The sequence below is a fragment of the Dermacentor silvarum genome, chromosome 7 (genome assembly GCF_013339745.2).
Source record: "Dermacentor silvarum isolate Dsil-2018 chromosome 7, BIME_Dsil_1.4, whole genome shotgun sequence".
Classification (NCBI taxonomy): Eukaryota; Metazoa; Arthropoda; class Arachnida; order Ixodida; family Ixodidae; genus Dermacentor; species Dermacentor silvarum.
In genome coordinates this window covers 45,349,421-45,366,126 of record NC_051160.1, presented here as the reverse complement: position 1 = coordinate 45,366,126, position 16,706 = coordinate 45,349,421, and the positions used below count along the sequence as shown (strand labels likewise).

The following is a 16,706-nucleotide window of genomic DNA, read 5'->3' as shown; positions in this document are numbered from 1 at the left end:
GGTAACCATCTTTTATAAAGTTAAAGCCACTGCTTCTTTTGTAACGCTGTTTGCCTACCCCCCCCCCCCCCCCCCCCCGACGTAGTACTCCATTTCTTGGAGCCTGCGAGGCCTGTAAATAAACACATACTAACACGTTGGCATCGCAACAGCTTTCCAGAGCTATGCAGCACATCTCGGACAAGGAATATACAATAGCTTCGTCGATTCAAGGTTTCAACACGTCTTTAATCGTTACTGTGGACATTCGTGCGACTGCCATGTTCAACATGACTGCAGCACGCCGCAACAACTACAATACGTACTTGAACAGGAACAGTTTGCAATGCTTGCACCAAACAACACTGATAAATTTTTTTCTTTCATTATTTACCCGAAATGTCTGACCATGGCTGCTTTACAATAAAGCACCTGGTATATATTTAGATGTTCCAAGCCATGGCAGGAAATGGGGAGGAACAATTGAGGAACCACGACTGTCCTCTTCGCGACAAAGAGCATAGCTTCAGCCGTTTCAGGGTAATGTGGAGGCTACAGTGAAAGACCTTGAAAAATTTATTGCTACCTAGATAAAGGATATGAACGACGTGCAACACATAACACTCCACGCAAAAGGAAAATCAACAACAAAAAATAGGTGAGTTGTCTGAAAGACGATAACAGAGCTTAAATAACACCAGTGGCAAAGGAAAAAAGAAAATGGGTAAATTGCATTAAAAACAAGTAGGATGTCACGGGCTCGCAGGAGTGATAAAAAGCAGTCTTCTCTAGAAACACAGTGGCGGACACAACTAGGATCACATATGGGCAGTTTGCAGTATGCTTTCAAGACGGCAGAGACCATAACTCGGCACCCGTCATCCATTGAGGACGCGCAATTTTGTAAGGAAATGGATGCCGGTGGGTGTATTTCCACAAGGCTCTGTGCATGACTGGTGTTCCGAGGCCCTATAGGCAACGGCCCACAAATCGAGAACATTCGCTGCTGCTTGTGTCTAAAGACGTGAAAGCTGTTCGAGTCCATCATGGAGAACACTGAGTGTGTGCCAGTGTAAAAGACACTGGGATTGTTCTGCAGTTCAAAGCCAGTCATCAAAGCGCTTTCGATGTTACAGCTTTACAAGTTGTCCCTTTCTGATAATTTTTCGAAATGCAGAAAGAATGGTGAAGTTGTGCAGTCTATGCAACCTGGTAAGCCATTTCGTTTCTCATTGAAATATGTCACCTAAGCACTTGCGGTGTCACTATTTCGAATCACATCTCGAAACCCACAAAGAATACTGAGCTTACATAATTTGATCAAAGTAATAAGTATGCTTTTTTCTCGCTCTACTAAACTCTCCAATACTGTTAATACTAGCCACACCACTCGAAGTGCCAAGAGCTGCACCGTATGATCAATGTGATGATCAATGCGACTTTGCACTTGCGGTGCAACATTCACTATCACAAGCAGACTGTGGCTGCCACCTTGCAATGTAGGCACATCGTGCAAGAAAGAAAAAAAAAAAAATGAAGCCCACCAAAATATCCCAAGTAGTCCCACATCTTCGATACGTTGCCCACTTCCTAAATTTTTCGTTTCCTCTTTTCCATGCTTTTTGCGAAGCCATGCCATGCAAAGCAAAGCCATGCTTTTTACAACCCTATGCAATAAATACCAGTGACTGGCGCTCACAAAAACCAGTGATTATGTCGCCAGTTACTAGTTCAAAGCTTCTGCAAATGCAGCTTCAAGAAAGCCAAGGAGGTTCCAATTCTCTTGCATGACTTTATACTTGTCATAGCATCTCATACAATGACTTTGGATCAGGTGCCAAACAAAGCATTCTAGGATGCCTCTGGAAAATTTTATGACACTTCCATTATTGGTTGTGGCTGGTATATCTGCACAATCGAAAGACCGGACTTTTTGAGCCCTTAAAGTACCAAGAACTTCCCTTTTTTTTTTTTTAACAGGTCATGTTTTAGGGAGCATGGTTGACGACTCTGGATATTACGGTAGGTGGCACTGAGAAAACTTTGCGTATTAATAATCTCGCACACATAATCAGCTTGGCAATGACACAGAAATGCTCTTGTTTTGACCAAACCTTCTATGCATTACAGCATGCTTCATTCAATGAGACCAATAGCTCTCTCAAATGGCAAGTCTTTCTCATGTGTTTAAAGTTGTGTTCTGCAAACTTTGAATATCCCACTATTTCCCTTGCCCCAACCAGCAACCATTATGAGATAGTCTTGACCACTGCACTCTTGTTGCTTCAGACCGACTGAAGATTGTGATGAGAGCCTGTACAAACAAGCTGAACTATGCTATATGCTAAATACAATAAAAGCTTACGACTACTACTTCTCTAATCGGGCATTCGACACTAGTGCCATTGCACACTAAAGCAGCGCCTGCCTGGTTTACGGTCTACAGGGTTGGACTGTTCTGGCTTTATAGAACAGTCCGCCAACAGCGTTGCTAGTTCCTAGCCTGAAGCCCTTTTTAAGGCCTCACACCATAATGCCAAGAGCTACGAGCTGTTTGCAATATTCCAATGCTAGCGCATCATTTTTGAACAATTTAAATGGGAATGAAAATTATTCAAAGCAACAACTAATGCAACATAATGGAACTTTAGTGAAATCAGCTTGAGCCCTTTCATGCACAATCTTTCTTCCATAATCCTTAAAGTAGAGCCACAATGCAACCCTCGTTTGAGACAAACGAATGGTTACAGATGACAGCGCTCCCATGTAAGCAGTTTCGCTTACATGTGCCATCACTTTAATCCTTTCGACTAACATCAGCAAATCCTTTCACTTACAGCACTGACCATGTTTTAAATTTCCAGGCCTGTCGCATCCTGCATGACTTTCACATCGCACGCAACCTTCTCAAAGGGCAGCTCCACAATCTATAACACCAACACACGCTAGTGATCAACAGACAAGGGATGGCTCTGGAGCAGACATTTCGACAAGGGGTTTGCTTGTCTTCATCAGGGCCACCCTGCTGTTAGAATAAATGTAGGTTCCAAAGACATTCATTGTTCGTCCTCTAATGATCACTTCCAGTTTCAAGTCTCCAGCTTCTGGTGAAACTCTCGCTTTGTTCAAATAATGCTAGGAATACAACAACAAAATGAAGTTTTTCGGTGGGGGCTACAGCTTTATGAGGCCAGCATTTTGGATTCTTTTTTTTTACTTTATCAGTTCTGGAGAATGACGCCTCAAGGCCTAGGGAATAAGAACCGCGGTGGTTAGACGGACGGTTCAGCGTGGACGTCGGTGGGTTGTTGGTTGGTAGAAGCAGCAGCAGCAGCTCGTGCTTGCGGTTGATGGGCAGTAGGGCCTCCTTCGCCAAAATCCCACGTGTGGCCACCGTCTTTTTTAATTTTTATCGTCATCGCCCTTGGACTCGTGAGGTGCGGGCAGCTTCTCCCAGGAGGGCTCGACGCCCCAGATCTCGCGGGCATACTCGCAGATGGTGCGGTCGCTCGAGAACTTGCCCGACGAGGCAATGTTGAGCAGCGCCATCTTGGTCCACTCCTCCTGGTTCGTGTACATGGCCGAGACCCGCTCCTGGCACTTCATGTACGACTCGAAGTCGGCCAGCAGGAAGAACCTGACGGATGCGTACAGGCACAAAGATGGAGAGAGTGAGAGAAAAGAAAGTTGCAGCACAAGCAAGCATCTATGATGTCTGTTCCGATGCACCATGACAACGCTACAAATAGCAAGTGGTGAACTTGTTCCCTTTAATGTGGCAAGGTGTGTGCAGAACCAGGAGGTGCATAAATGAGGCAGAAAAAGCACAAATGTCAGCTGCGAAGTGTTACATACAGTTAGTGACTTTGCAAGGCAAGTTTAAGTTGCAAATTACTGTCAAACTTTGATATAACAAACACGAATACAGTCAACGTCCAATTTCTCGGACTCCCTAGGGGTCGCGAAAACTTTGAAAAATCGGGCAGTTCGAAAAAATGAATGCTTGCCTTTTACTGCCCCCAAGGGCTCAAATCGCCAAAATAGCTCTAAATGCCTGCACGTACACTTATTATTAGGCATATCGGTGCTCGTACTGCGATAGGAGATGGCGGATGCACGCGTGTACAATTAAGGAAAACATACTGTTTCCCGTGACAACTGCCCCTTCCCACTTTTGGTATGCTTTACCGCAATACGTGTATGCCTCACCTATAGACTGCTGTATAAAGGCGAAGCTGACTTTCAGAAACTTGCATTATGTAAAACATTGTGCTTTCTGAGCTTCGAAGCCACTGGCGAGGATTACAAAGACAGAGTCAGTGCCATTGCTGATAGTGGCGAATTATTTCAATGAAAAACATGGCACCAAAACAAGAATCTTGGTAGCGAATGCCAAAGCAGGTAGGCCTAGCGTTGCCGCAGTGATGGCTATGGCTGCCAGCGGAGCTGCGTGCCAGAGCGCCTGTTCGAGGTGGCTTCGATAATCGAAATGGCGGCGGTGGTGGCTTCGATAATCGTTTCGGCCCTGCGGTCATGGCAAAGGGCTGTTGTGTCCAAAATTTGAGACCTTTTTATATATTGACTCTACGGAGTACGCGGCAGTGCCAAGAAGGTGTCCAAATTATTGGGCATCCACAAAATCAGGCATCTGGAAAATCGGTCGTCTGTATAAAAAATTATCAATCATAATGAAGCGACAAACATTTCTCATCAATGTCAGCATGTAACGAATACAGTTGAACCCACTTATAACCATACCGCTTTTAACAATATATCGGTTATAACAATGAGAAGCTGCTGCACCATCAACTTATGTATGTTTTCTATGGCGAAGTAAACCGCTTACTACAATGCCCCATGCCGCATTATCGGTTATAACGATGAAGCCAGGCTACCGGATGTTCGTGCTGAAAGAGAATGGAAATGCGAAATCCTTGAAAAGAAAAAAGAAAAAAAGAAATTAGAGTCGCTGCATGCCACTGCACGCTGTTTTCCAGCCTTTCCCCGCATTGCCAGCATTGCGCGCCTCTCCACGCAGCACAACCCTTCGAAACACGAAACCTTAAGCCCCTCCATACGCGTTTTCGCCGACCAGGTTAAGTACCGCCAACCTACCCTCCTCCTCCACGTTCCTCCCTCGTTCACCCCCTCAGTTTCCGGCTTTAAGCGGAACTTACATAGCCCCAGCTTCTGTTTTTAACAGAAGCGACGTGACTGCTGCGTAGAGGTGCAAGCGTGCAACAAGCGAAAATTCAGGAACCGGAAATCCCGGAAGTAAAAAAACCAGAAACGGAAACCCCGGAAACGGAAACCACGGAAGCGGAAACTGCGGAAACGGAACTGGTTTGAGCGACGAATCAGGGAACAGCGGCGCACATGAAATGTTGGCGCTACTTAGCCAATGCGGCGGTGACGCGTGGATGGAGGGGCTTTAACGAAACCTGGCCAGGTAAACAATTGTGGTGTGTGTGAATCATGCACACACACCGCATAATTAGGGATGAGCGAATATTCGGTGTTTTCGAATATTTGATTGAATTCATCTCTATTCGTTATTCGCTTCGATTCGAATTCAGGTATTCGATATTTTAGAATTATTCGGCCCTTCCGAATAGGCAGCCAGAAGCCACGTACGGCCAGTACGAAAATGCATCTCGGAGGCTATGCTTTACGTCATGGCTGCCATACATCAACTGTAAATCTCGAGCGTAAGTCGCCGTTTATAATCACATCGATAGCGGCCGCAGTTTTCTCTACAGCGGTTGCAGCAAACAGTTGTTTCGGTTTGACTCGGTGCAAAGCTGTCGAGGACGAAGAGCACCGGCTAAATCGCAATGGACGTGCGATCTGTTGGCGATCAGCTTACTGGCAAAAAAAATAATCGGGATGTGCAGGCGACAGTGCAAAGCGCGTCGCAAATAATTGCGCGCGCTGCGGCCATGCTGCAATGGGATATCGCAAGGCCTCAATCGCAGCTGCGAGAGCCAGTCACGAGATGACGAGAATTGCAGCTTCCGCACTGCTTTTGTGCAAAATAGCAAAAAGATTTGCTCATCCATTTCGCTAATAAAAGCGTGTTGACGTAGTAAGCATTTGCTTATTGTTTTCTGGATGCCCTGATAATTCGGCGTTCGGTTAATTCAGACATTTTTTTTCTGTCCGGTGAAATTCAAATTAATGAGATTTTACAATAATGTGATATATACTATTCGATTCGAAATTATTTGACCAAAACACTATTCCTCAAACCTCAAATTCACTATTTTCGCCCATCCCTACACATGACACATGCAGGTTAAGCTAAACAGTTACCTGTCGTGGTTGAGCAGCACGTTGGTGAGGTCATGGAAGAGGTTTGGATTGGATGGGCTGAAGAAACCACTGTTGATCTGGTCGATGGCCTTCTTCGCTTCTGGCAGCTTGTTGTAGTAGTCCCAGGCATTGTAGCTGCAGGAAGAGTTCATGACATGAGACGCATGTACCACGACAGGCATAAATGGACTGAACAGCAGCAGAATGCAGGACGCTCAAAATGTTAAGGGGGAGGCTCCCCTCAAAGACAGAAAACTGGCCCGAAAATTGTTCAGTTTTGTCATTTTCGAGTCTCCGAAACCCTTAATTTTGATAAGATTCATTTCATATAAAATTCCGAAACCCTTCATTTCCATAATAATTTGTAAGTTATGTCCCAATAAAGATGCTTTGATATGCATTTCCTTGATTAGTCAGAAAAATTTTGACACTTGCAATTTTAGAGAGAGAATAGCTTCTGCTCTATTTCAGCTACTGTAATAATTATTTCCTTACTGAAAAAGTAAATGCATGCAGTGGGCACTAAGCCCATTTTAGCATAATACTTTGTTCAGAAGATTTAATTAGTGGCGTCTCACGGGTCAAGATCGCATTTCTTTCAGGAAACTGATGGGCTCCAACTCTAGTTCAAATTGACCTAGTATATTGGTTTATGCCTTAGCACACACCTTAGACGTTCTGTATTTTAACCACTGTGTTTGGTTTCTTTGTCCAGAGGCTAATTTTAGAACCCCGTTTCTATGGTATAGCAGGTACTAGTTGGCCTAGGACAAAAATAATTACAGTTTTGGGATTGGCACATCAAAATACACAAGGCGCGCAAATTTGGTGTAGGTTTATCGATAAATAAGGAATATGGCATTCAAGTGTAGCATCCCCCCTTGAGTACCAACATGCTAAGCTGCTTGTGAATGCACGTGCTTACGAATAAATAGTAATGCCGACTGCTGTAACCAGGTTTGGTTGTTTAAAGTAGGCCGACCGAGGTACCTCGCCAACCAAAATACCAAAATACCTTTGGCATCAGCAAAGAGGTATCCCACATTTTCACGAAACTTTGTGACCGTGGGAATGTAACATGAATGTAATGTAATGTTAATGTGAAGGGGTACTCATTAAATTCTAAAAAATTGTTTTAGTCCAAATACTATAACACAATCTCGCAATGTGTGATGCAACAGGAGGTTTCCAACTGTCCCAAATTTTGTGGGACTGTCCAGAAAAGAAGCTCAGCCACGGCTTAGCCTAGCCGGGAGAAACATTTGTCTAATATTCAAGGCCTTTTGAGACAAGATTCGGATCTCCTTCACAAGCATGGGTGCGCGACGCGCTTATTAAAAAACGTGCAGCTTGGAACTATCAACAACGACCTGACTTTCCAGTGACTGTTCTTCCCGAGAGCACATTCACAAGAGAGCACATTCACTATCATTAAACAACAAGCAATACGCGGAACACGCAGAGTTTGGGTCAAGGCAGCGAGCTTATGTTTGCTTTGTGACAAATTGCACAGTCATTAAAAATAATTACAGAATGAACTTATGCAGGCAGGAAATAACAGGCAGCCTTCCCCGTCATCCAGTCTTTCTGCAAAGGAGAACTGGCAACTCCAGGTCCAACTGTAGTGACTAGAAAACTTGGAAGTTTTTGCACTGTTACGCACAATTCATCACGGTAATACGTTCGTGACACCAGCTACACACGCATGCTGATGAGTAGCGGATCGCGACGTTAAACCACTTCACACTGTCACACCCTTTCCCAACAATGCACCTGCGCTTGACAGAAAGTCCCGTGCCTCCTCCTGTGCATGAGTCGCCTGGTGTTCTTTTTCCAAGGCACATTGTTCTGAAGCACGAAATTATAAAGGCGTTGGGCAAGGCCGATTATGCATTGTACCAAATGTTCAGCAAAATGAGGGAAACTGGCATAAACAGCTCTTCTGGCTGAAACCGCTGGCTCATTTACCCTCAAATTTTGTGTGCAGCATAATATCCTATTGGTTTAACGGTATTATCAGATGCACTACTAGCCTCTTTTGTCAAGAATAAATTTTATTTAAATGTGCAAGGATGTCAGGCTTACTGGGCAACAGAATGGTGCTGCCACCTGTCAATGTTGTGATAAGATGCGGCTGCGCATGGCTTACATTATCCCAACAATGACAGACAGCACTGCCACTTCTTTCACCATAAAAATGACCTCTTTGCTCCTGCATCAACGAAGGTGATGTGCAGATGGTTTGTTTTGTATGAATCAGACAAGTACAGCACCCAAACATGACATTATTACATGAAACATACAACAAAATGCAATCATAAAAAAGCCAGTGGATGAGCCAGAAGAGCGATTTAAAACTGTTTCCCTTATTTGGACTTCTGGCATTTGGAGCTCGGATCCAAATATAATGCAAAGGTGTTTATCTCACAAAGTAATCTTGTGTTACCATTCGTATGAATATAGTAAGCAGGTGCAATTTGTCTTTCATCGATTCAGCAGCTCTGCACATGAGTGGCTCATGAGAATCAACGAGATTCAAACAGCACTCACCCCCTCTTCTTGAGCTCTTCAACTTCGTGCTCGTTCATTCCAAAGATGAAGATGTTCTCTGGGCCCATCTCCTCTCGCATCTCGACGTTAGCACCGTCCAAGGTGCCAATGGTCAGAGCACCGTTCAGCTACAAAAAATCATGTACATCAATTAACTGTATGTAAAGAAAGAACAGCCATATTTTTTCATACATAACCTGCCCCTATGTATAACCCATACACACTTAGTTACAATGCCTGAAACAAGGAAACCCTCTCACACAACTAAAACTTCAAATTAAATTGTGAGGTTTTACATGACAAAACCACGATCTGATTACGAGGCCTGCTGTAGTGGGGGACTCCGGAATAATTTGGACCAACTGGGGTTCATTTAACGTGCACCTAAATCTAAGAGGCCACAGCCAATGCGTGGCTTGGCCTCCGAGATTGAGAGCACACATGCCATCACATGGTACATTTAACAGGTTGCCGAACACGGCCACATTTTAAAGACTTTCCCACAAAAAAATCCAACTGCGCAGATTGTTCCGAGACCAAGGGAAGCAGCGACCGACAAGAACCACTTGAATGTAGCTGGGCTGCCCAATTTCGACCAGTGAAATGTAAAGCGCCCTGACAGAATGCTCAAGAGCACTAGGGAACAACCAGTCCAATATACCATTAGACACTGTTGAATGTCAAGTCCCTTCCTTGTCTGCCTAGTGGCAACATGCACGATGGATCCTGGCAGGCAGGCACAGTTGTAAACAATCATGCACAGTGAGGCAGTTAAGCAATTGAATCCAATCCAGAGTTGTTGGCTGTAGGTGCTTCGTGCATTAAGCCTAAACCAAACCGAGCCAGTGCTTGTAACTGCAGTCATTCACAAAGTTAATTGAAGCGTTGCTAAAGAAACTCACACAGCCACATCTCCATCTAAGGACAAGTGTAAAAAACACTATGCTAAGCCATGAAAATAAGGTGCAAAGGCAGCACAACACAATGCATAGACACTTGACATGATAGATAAAAAAAAGCAGGGAAAAAAAAAATGTGCACACACAAACAAAAATAAATTGACAATGGAGAGCGGTACATATTCATGTCGAGTATGCACAAACTGGGCTCACAGCAAGTCCTGACAATGGGCTCTGCAATACTCAGAAGCAGCAAGTGAGATAAACTAAAGACGCGCAGACCACTCCAGCAGCAAGATAGCAAAAACATCAGAGGAAGGGTACCAACCATGAACTTCATGTTTCCGGTGCCTGAAGCCTCTGTGCCGGCAGTGGAGATCTGTTCGCTGAGGTCGGCGGCCGGGATGATCTTCTCGGCCAGGGTGACACGGTAGTTCTCCAGGTAGATCACCTTCAGCTTGTCCCCAACCACAGGGTCGTGATTCACCACATTGCCCACCGCGATGATCAGCTTGATGATCTGCTTCGCTATGTGGTAGCCCGGAGCCGCCTGCATCATCAAATCAAATTCTGGGGTGCGACATCTCAATGCAAAACACTGGCTATCAGGAACCCTGTAAGGGGGAGGGGGGGGGGGGGGGGGGGCTCCAGATTAATTTCGATTACCTGCAATTACTTTAATGTACATTAACACCTTTGCATTCTGACCCCATTGGAGTGTGGCTACTACAACAAGGAGTCCAACCCGCAACATTGTACTTGGCAGCAGAACGCCACAGTCAACAAGCCACTGCGGCTGTGCCTACATCATCCCGCATAGTGCTAGTGTCAACATCACCTGGTGTTCCACTCAAGCACGCCAACACTCATCCTCAACAGCACCGGAGTGTTTTTCAGCATAAGTTAGCAAGAACAAGGAATGAGACATCCAAGCATTTACCGAAAGATAAGAAATTCAGTGCCTGTTGAGTGCGTACCAGAACAACAATTTCCATATGTTGGTTTTTGCTAACCCGTAACGCAACTGCATTAATATGCCAGCTATACTCCATGCCAAAAGCTGGTTGCAGCAATGTGGAAGCTATACGAATTCTTAGCCAATAGGAAGGCCGAATGCCCCTCGAGATGTGCTCATACGCGCCACGTCGTCTGCTCATCATCTGCTTGCCATCCTGTTTCATGCTCCATGGTGGGTCGATTGACGCAAGAAATATTTTGACGCCGTAACTATAAGCTGCGTTTACATGCATGCGACAGCAGGGCTTCGCTTTACCTGTACACTTTCCTTGCAGTTGCCTTGCGGCTTCCTTATCAAGTAGTACAGGTGAATGCCCTTACAAATGTTCACCTGCGCCACAGCATCTGCTCGGCATCTACTTGGTGTTTTATCCCTACCGTCATCACGTACCATGCTAGAGCGAGGTAGTAAATTAATGGTGCAGGGAACAATTAGGCTTTTATAGCGTTCCGCATCGTCAACACATTGCCAATGTCAGTGCTGTGGCGCCATCTGCTAACTAGAAATCAAACCAGTTTTACGGCTCGGTGCAGTGTCTGTAGTCCTAGCAGCGTGAAAACAGCGTGAAAACACAGCCGATGTCAATAATTACGACAAAACGTACCGAATGTTTTGACCTCAGATTGAGATGAGACTTCTGATTTTGCAGCTTGTTTCTTGCTGATAGGGCGGAGAGCCAGTAACAAGCGCAAATTCGGATCGAAGTGGGTGGTCAGCGCTGTATATGGGCGCTGCCATGTTGCCACGGCACCCTTTTATGGTTACCGGCGGTAATTGCCGCAGTAATCCTCGGTATATGACGTGCATGCGCCAAGTTCCTAACATGTCGCATATCACTAGCGCCATGTCATGCAGTGAGCAAAAATAAAACTCGAGTGTAGCCAATAATTATCCAGTTACGCCCAAAACTACATACCACTGTGCAAGGATATTGCCTGTGTATGCCTCATACCTTCGGCAGTGCTGCACCAGCTTTTGAGATGGAGTATAGCCATTCTATGTCCAACTCTAGCAGCAAATGGCGGCAGTTGGCATCCCATTGCTAAGATATAGCTAATTTTTCACTAGTCTTTCCTAAGTTTTGACACGTTATATCAAGCTTTTATTCGTATTACAAGTTTTTTATCTAGGTTCTGCTATGCAATGCTTGGCGTCGTCAATTGCATTCTCGCCTGGCCGCGCGACACGATTCCCCGTAAGCGGGGAATCGTGTCGCGCGATTGATGGCTAAAAAGATGGCTAAAAATATAAGGTACATCATTCTATGTTTTCACATAAGAGAATTGCATATCATGCCTCAAGCACAGATACCTAACGTTTTAGATTGAAGTTGATTTGTACATTTATGATCAGCTGCAATGAAAAATTTTACAACCTGCAAGCTTATGTTTCGCCAACACCACTGTAGTTCGCTATCCTCTTTTTTGCCCACTTCATTGCTGGAAAAAAAAAAAAAAACTTGCAGAACCTTGCCAGAATTTCTAAGCAGTGAAATACGGTTTCGATGAAAGCTGCGTTTTCACCATAGCAGAGACAGATGGCACCACAGTTTCATTACGCCAAAATCGACATCTTCCAAATGGCGACAAATGAACGAAACTGAGAAAGCAAGCTACGCACCTTTCCACCGATCATAATGGTACGTGCCACAAAGGGCGCTGAGGGGTCTGCCTTGATGCGGTTGTACAGGCAGATGATATGCAGGCAGTTGAGTAGCTGCCGCTTGTACTCGTGGATACGCTTCACTTGCATGTCGAACATGGACGATGGGTTGAGCTTGATGCCCGTAAGCTTGTGCAGGTACTCGCACAGCCGCATCTTGTTTTCCTGCAACCGAAAGAATCGGAATGGGTTCTTGTGATACTTCTGTCAGACGGGCAAATTCAGTGCTGCTTTGAAAAAGTGCGCATTGCCATTAATGTCAATCGCAGGCTATGACGTGGAAACATTTAGTGACACTCACTGTATAATGCTGTTACAGTGGCACCCTGTTGATACGTCTGTCGCTGCTGCGTTTTCCGGGCTGCTACGTCGTGTTTTCGCAGTCCCGACCTAAACCCCACTGATTTCATATATTATGTTCCCCTTGAAACGTCGCCAATCTGCGATGTTCCTGCATCTTACCGTAAAACCCACGTATCTTACCGCATCTTACCATATAACCCGCATCTTACGGTATAAACCCGCGTGAGTTTTTTTTCTTCTCAATTTTACCACATAAAACTTCTGCCTCGTATTATATGCGGATTCCAAAGTTTTCAGCCTAAAAAATTGCAGTTTCAGTTTCGTTTTTGCTCAGTGCTATCATCTTCAAGACTCGTAGCGGAGGATGCGTCATCTTGTGGTGGCGTCAGTAGGCTGCTGCTGCTTTCAACGGGCGCCATTTTGACCACGCTAAGAATTGGCACGTTCGCTAGTCTGCCGGGACCACGAAAGCAGTACCCAGCAGCTTTTTAAAAGAAAGTTATTTTAGCTGCCGAGACCATTGAAAATTTCCCCGCACGGCAGCACTTCGGCATCACAGAGGGCAGCTTTCGCGGCTGGGATGACATCCCAGTTGCAACTGCTGGACATTTGCATTAACAAGCCTTTTAAAGACCGGATCAAGTGCTGCTACCAAGAGTGATGAGGTCGGGAGACCCAGAAGTAACTGCTACCGGACGGCTGAAACTGGCCTCATCAGCGGTGCTTTGTAGCTGGATTGCGGATGCATGGGCCAGCATCACCGAGGAGCTCGTCAGTTGCTCTTTTAAGAAATGCAGCATCTCCAACGCACTTGATGGCACTGAAGATGACTTTCTGTGTGAAGATATTTCTGACATGAGGCTATCGGGAGACAGTGCCAGTAAAATGGACGATCGAGGACTGAACATTAACTGCAATGCAAATAAATGCTTTCTGTGAGTTTTCCTCACTCGCATTATATGCGGATGAAAACATTTTTTTTGTTATTGCTATCCACAAATAACACCTCTTATTATATGCAGGTCCATACTATATGCGGGTTTTTACGGTACGTTGCACTTGTATGTGGCAGTCGCAAAAAATTTATCGGTGCAGCCAGCTTGTGTTTGCAACAAGTGACCAAAGTTGCACAAGCCAGGTGCTGCACATATGCATAGCAGTTTATGAAGCACCTGAAGCGAAGTGTGTATCTGTTAAAACCTACAGGAAACCACGCACACTGAGCCAGATCCACTGAGTGCAGGGCTACATTTATTTTGGAGCCGGCAAGAGTTTCATATGCCCCTATCATAATTGATTGTTCTCTTAAGTCAGCTCCACCGCAATCGAGCCGTGTTATGCGGTGAAGCTTACGCAACATATTGCGGTGAAGCATATTAAGAGTTGAAAGGGGCCATTGTCGGAAAACATTGTACATGTCCCTTAATTATACATTCGCACACGCATGCACCATCCTCGGTCGCAGTATGAGCATCGAGACATCTAATAACTGTACTGGCAGCCCTTCAGAGCTGTTTCTGACATAGCTTTGGCGATTGGAGGCCTTCCTCACAGTTACGTTTTCCCGGCTGTTATACATTTTTTCCACAGTCCCTTGAAAGGCATATAAACGTGGTTCTGCTGTATATAATGCATATTGCTGGTAGAGGCCTTCGTTCAGGCAGTGGACATAAAAATAGCCTGATGTTGATAATGAATAATGTATGAACTTGCTTTGCTACATCGAAGTGTGTAGCCCTCAATAACAATCTCCAAAAATGATAACACTCAGTGTAGGGTCAGCACTAATTCTTAAAGCAGTTTTTTGAACTTTCAATTATTGTTAGTGTCCCTGTACCATTTGCAATGAAAACCACCATTGGAAGTTCCCAATGCTTTGTCACTCTCAGCACTTGAAACACAGAAGCGATTACGTAAACTAGTCATCTCGAATATAAAGCCAGATGGACGTGGAACTGTATTAAGATGTTTTAAAGACATTGTATGCTTCCTTTTTCACAAAAATTAATGCCAATTTCATCAAGACCATTGTGCCACCACGGACTACAAAAAGAACTCGTGAATTTCATTCTACTAAGAGCTACTTTCGCCAAAGGCATGCAGATGATGCCTTCGTCTAATTAAGGTAAACAATTAGTTTCTCACGTCAAAAATTTTGAATTCTGAAGCTTTACATGCGAGAACCACGATGTGATGATGCACGGCATAGTGCGAGACTCCAGATTAATTTTGACCACCTGGGGTTCTTAAACGTGCACCTAAATGTAAGTACACAAGCGTTTTTGCATTTCGCACCCATCGAAATGTGGCCGCCACAGCCAGGATTGAACCCGCGACCTCAAGCTCGGCAGCTCAATACCGTAGCTACTGGGCTACCCCGGCGGCCGTTTTTCATGTTCATAACAAACGAATTGGTAATAAAAACTGACCCCACTAACAATTATGTCCAAAGGTCGTCTTTGGGTGTGAGGAGGATAATCAACATTCTTCCATCAAATTAATTAAAATGAACGAAGTTTTGAAAGGACACTTTCTCTAGTTGAAACTGATTTAGCCTATTTTATGCCCCATCAACTAGTATAGTAAATTTATTATGCATGAACACAATGATTAAAGTACAACTGCAACAATATTTCATTTTGACTAAATTGGTCATTTGTCATTAGGCATCAGATTGTGCTGCAGCAGTCCTGGCCGAGCTGCAGGGCTGGTAATTAAGCAATTGTCTTCTAACAGGCTTTAAACAGCCCCTCAAGCAGGTGACGTGTGCACCTGGTAGTTTATGAATATGTTGTAATTTCCAGCACATTGTTCACATGCATAAAGGGCACCCCTGAATCTTGGGAGGTCCATGCCGAGAAGCTGCACTGTTTGGCAAAATCCTGTATTTTTGCATCATTCATGGCCGAGTGGTAACGGCGCTTTTTTTCAGCTTTGGCATCAAAACGTGCATTTTTGCGAGCTTTGCATAAATGTGTTCACTCGTATTTCAAAGGTAAAAAACTTTGCATGGAGCCTGCTATAAATCTACACTACCCGAAACTAGGCTCGTTAAGCGGCCGAAAAGTTTGTCGCCACTGACCTTCAATTTAAGGTGCAAATTACTGTCCATGAAAATTTAGTTTTGATGCTTTTCTTGCATCTTCAGAATCATTAAAAGCATACTGCAGCAGAGCAGATGACTAGACTAATTCTTCAGCAAGTTGGGTAAAGTTTATGAAAAGTGAACTAAGTGCGCGAACGCTTATACAGGAATGTCAGATATGAGAACGTCAAATATTCCATGTTCAGTATCATTGGAAGACACCCATCCAGCCATTTGAAAAATATCACCGATGTAAAATGTTGTCAGAAACAATGAAAGAAGTGAGCAGACTACGCGTCTTTACTGCCAGTGAGAGCAAGCAACGTCCAGACGTTTACCTTCCAGCTGCGTTCAGTAAAACACTTTGCAGATATTCATCAAACTTGCAACAAATGTCCAATATGAAGTGTCTCAAGATGTAGGCAGCATGTTTTAAACATTGCTACGTTCTGAAATGCTTTTTCCTTCTGATGCACTGTTTTGACATGTACAATTGTGTACGCAGCGCTCGAGGAGTTAACACTATGGCTGTATGCTGTGCCACACACTGTCTGAGTATGTACGACAGTGTATTGTGCATGAATTCTCAAAACTATGCTTTTCATGCTCCAGCCTCTTTAAGCACATGCCAAAAGTCACGTGCACAGTTTTCCAAAAGCACTTTTCTTTTTTCATCAAGGAGCACCGACCTGCTTCACTTTCTGCAAGTCTCGCAGGAATGCCTTGTCGTTGACCAGAGGCTTCAGCTTGGTCAGCTGCTCCAGGTGCACGATCCAGTCCTCGCCAATTTTCTGTGAACAGAAAGAAAGGAAGGCGACAACTTCAAACCCAGAGCTGATGGACACATTGAGTCAGTTTTGGGTCAGATTTCTCAAGTGAATTGTAACAAGGGGCTGTA

The 16,706-nt window shown here is 44.6% G+C and overlaps 1 protein-coding gene across 1 annotated transcript in view; it reads right to left on the bottom strand.

Annotated features, from left to right (window-relative positions):
* Positions 1–207: 207 nt before the first annotated feature.
* LOC119457982 (glycogen phosphorylase) overlaps positions 208–16,706 on the bottom strand; it is a 47,435-nt gene continuing 30,936 nt past the window's right edge. The window contains exons 11-16 of the mRNA XM_037719768.2: positions 16,498–16,599; positions 12,379–12,585; positions 10,069–10,290; positions 8,842–8,969; positions 6,292–6,426; positions 208–3,616 (exon numbers count right to left, since the gene is read on the bottom strand). Of these exons, the coding sequence (XP_037575696.1) occupies positions 3,382–3,616; positions 6,292–6,426; positions 8,842–8,969; positions 10,069–10,290; positions 12,379–12,585; positions 16,498–16,599 (1,029 nt within the window). The 3' untranslated portion in view covers positions 208–3,381. The remainder of the gene's footprint in view (positions 3,617–6,291; positions 6,427–8,841; positions 8,970–10,068; positions 10,291–12,378; positions 12,586–16,497; positions 16,600–16,706) is intronic.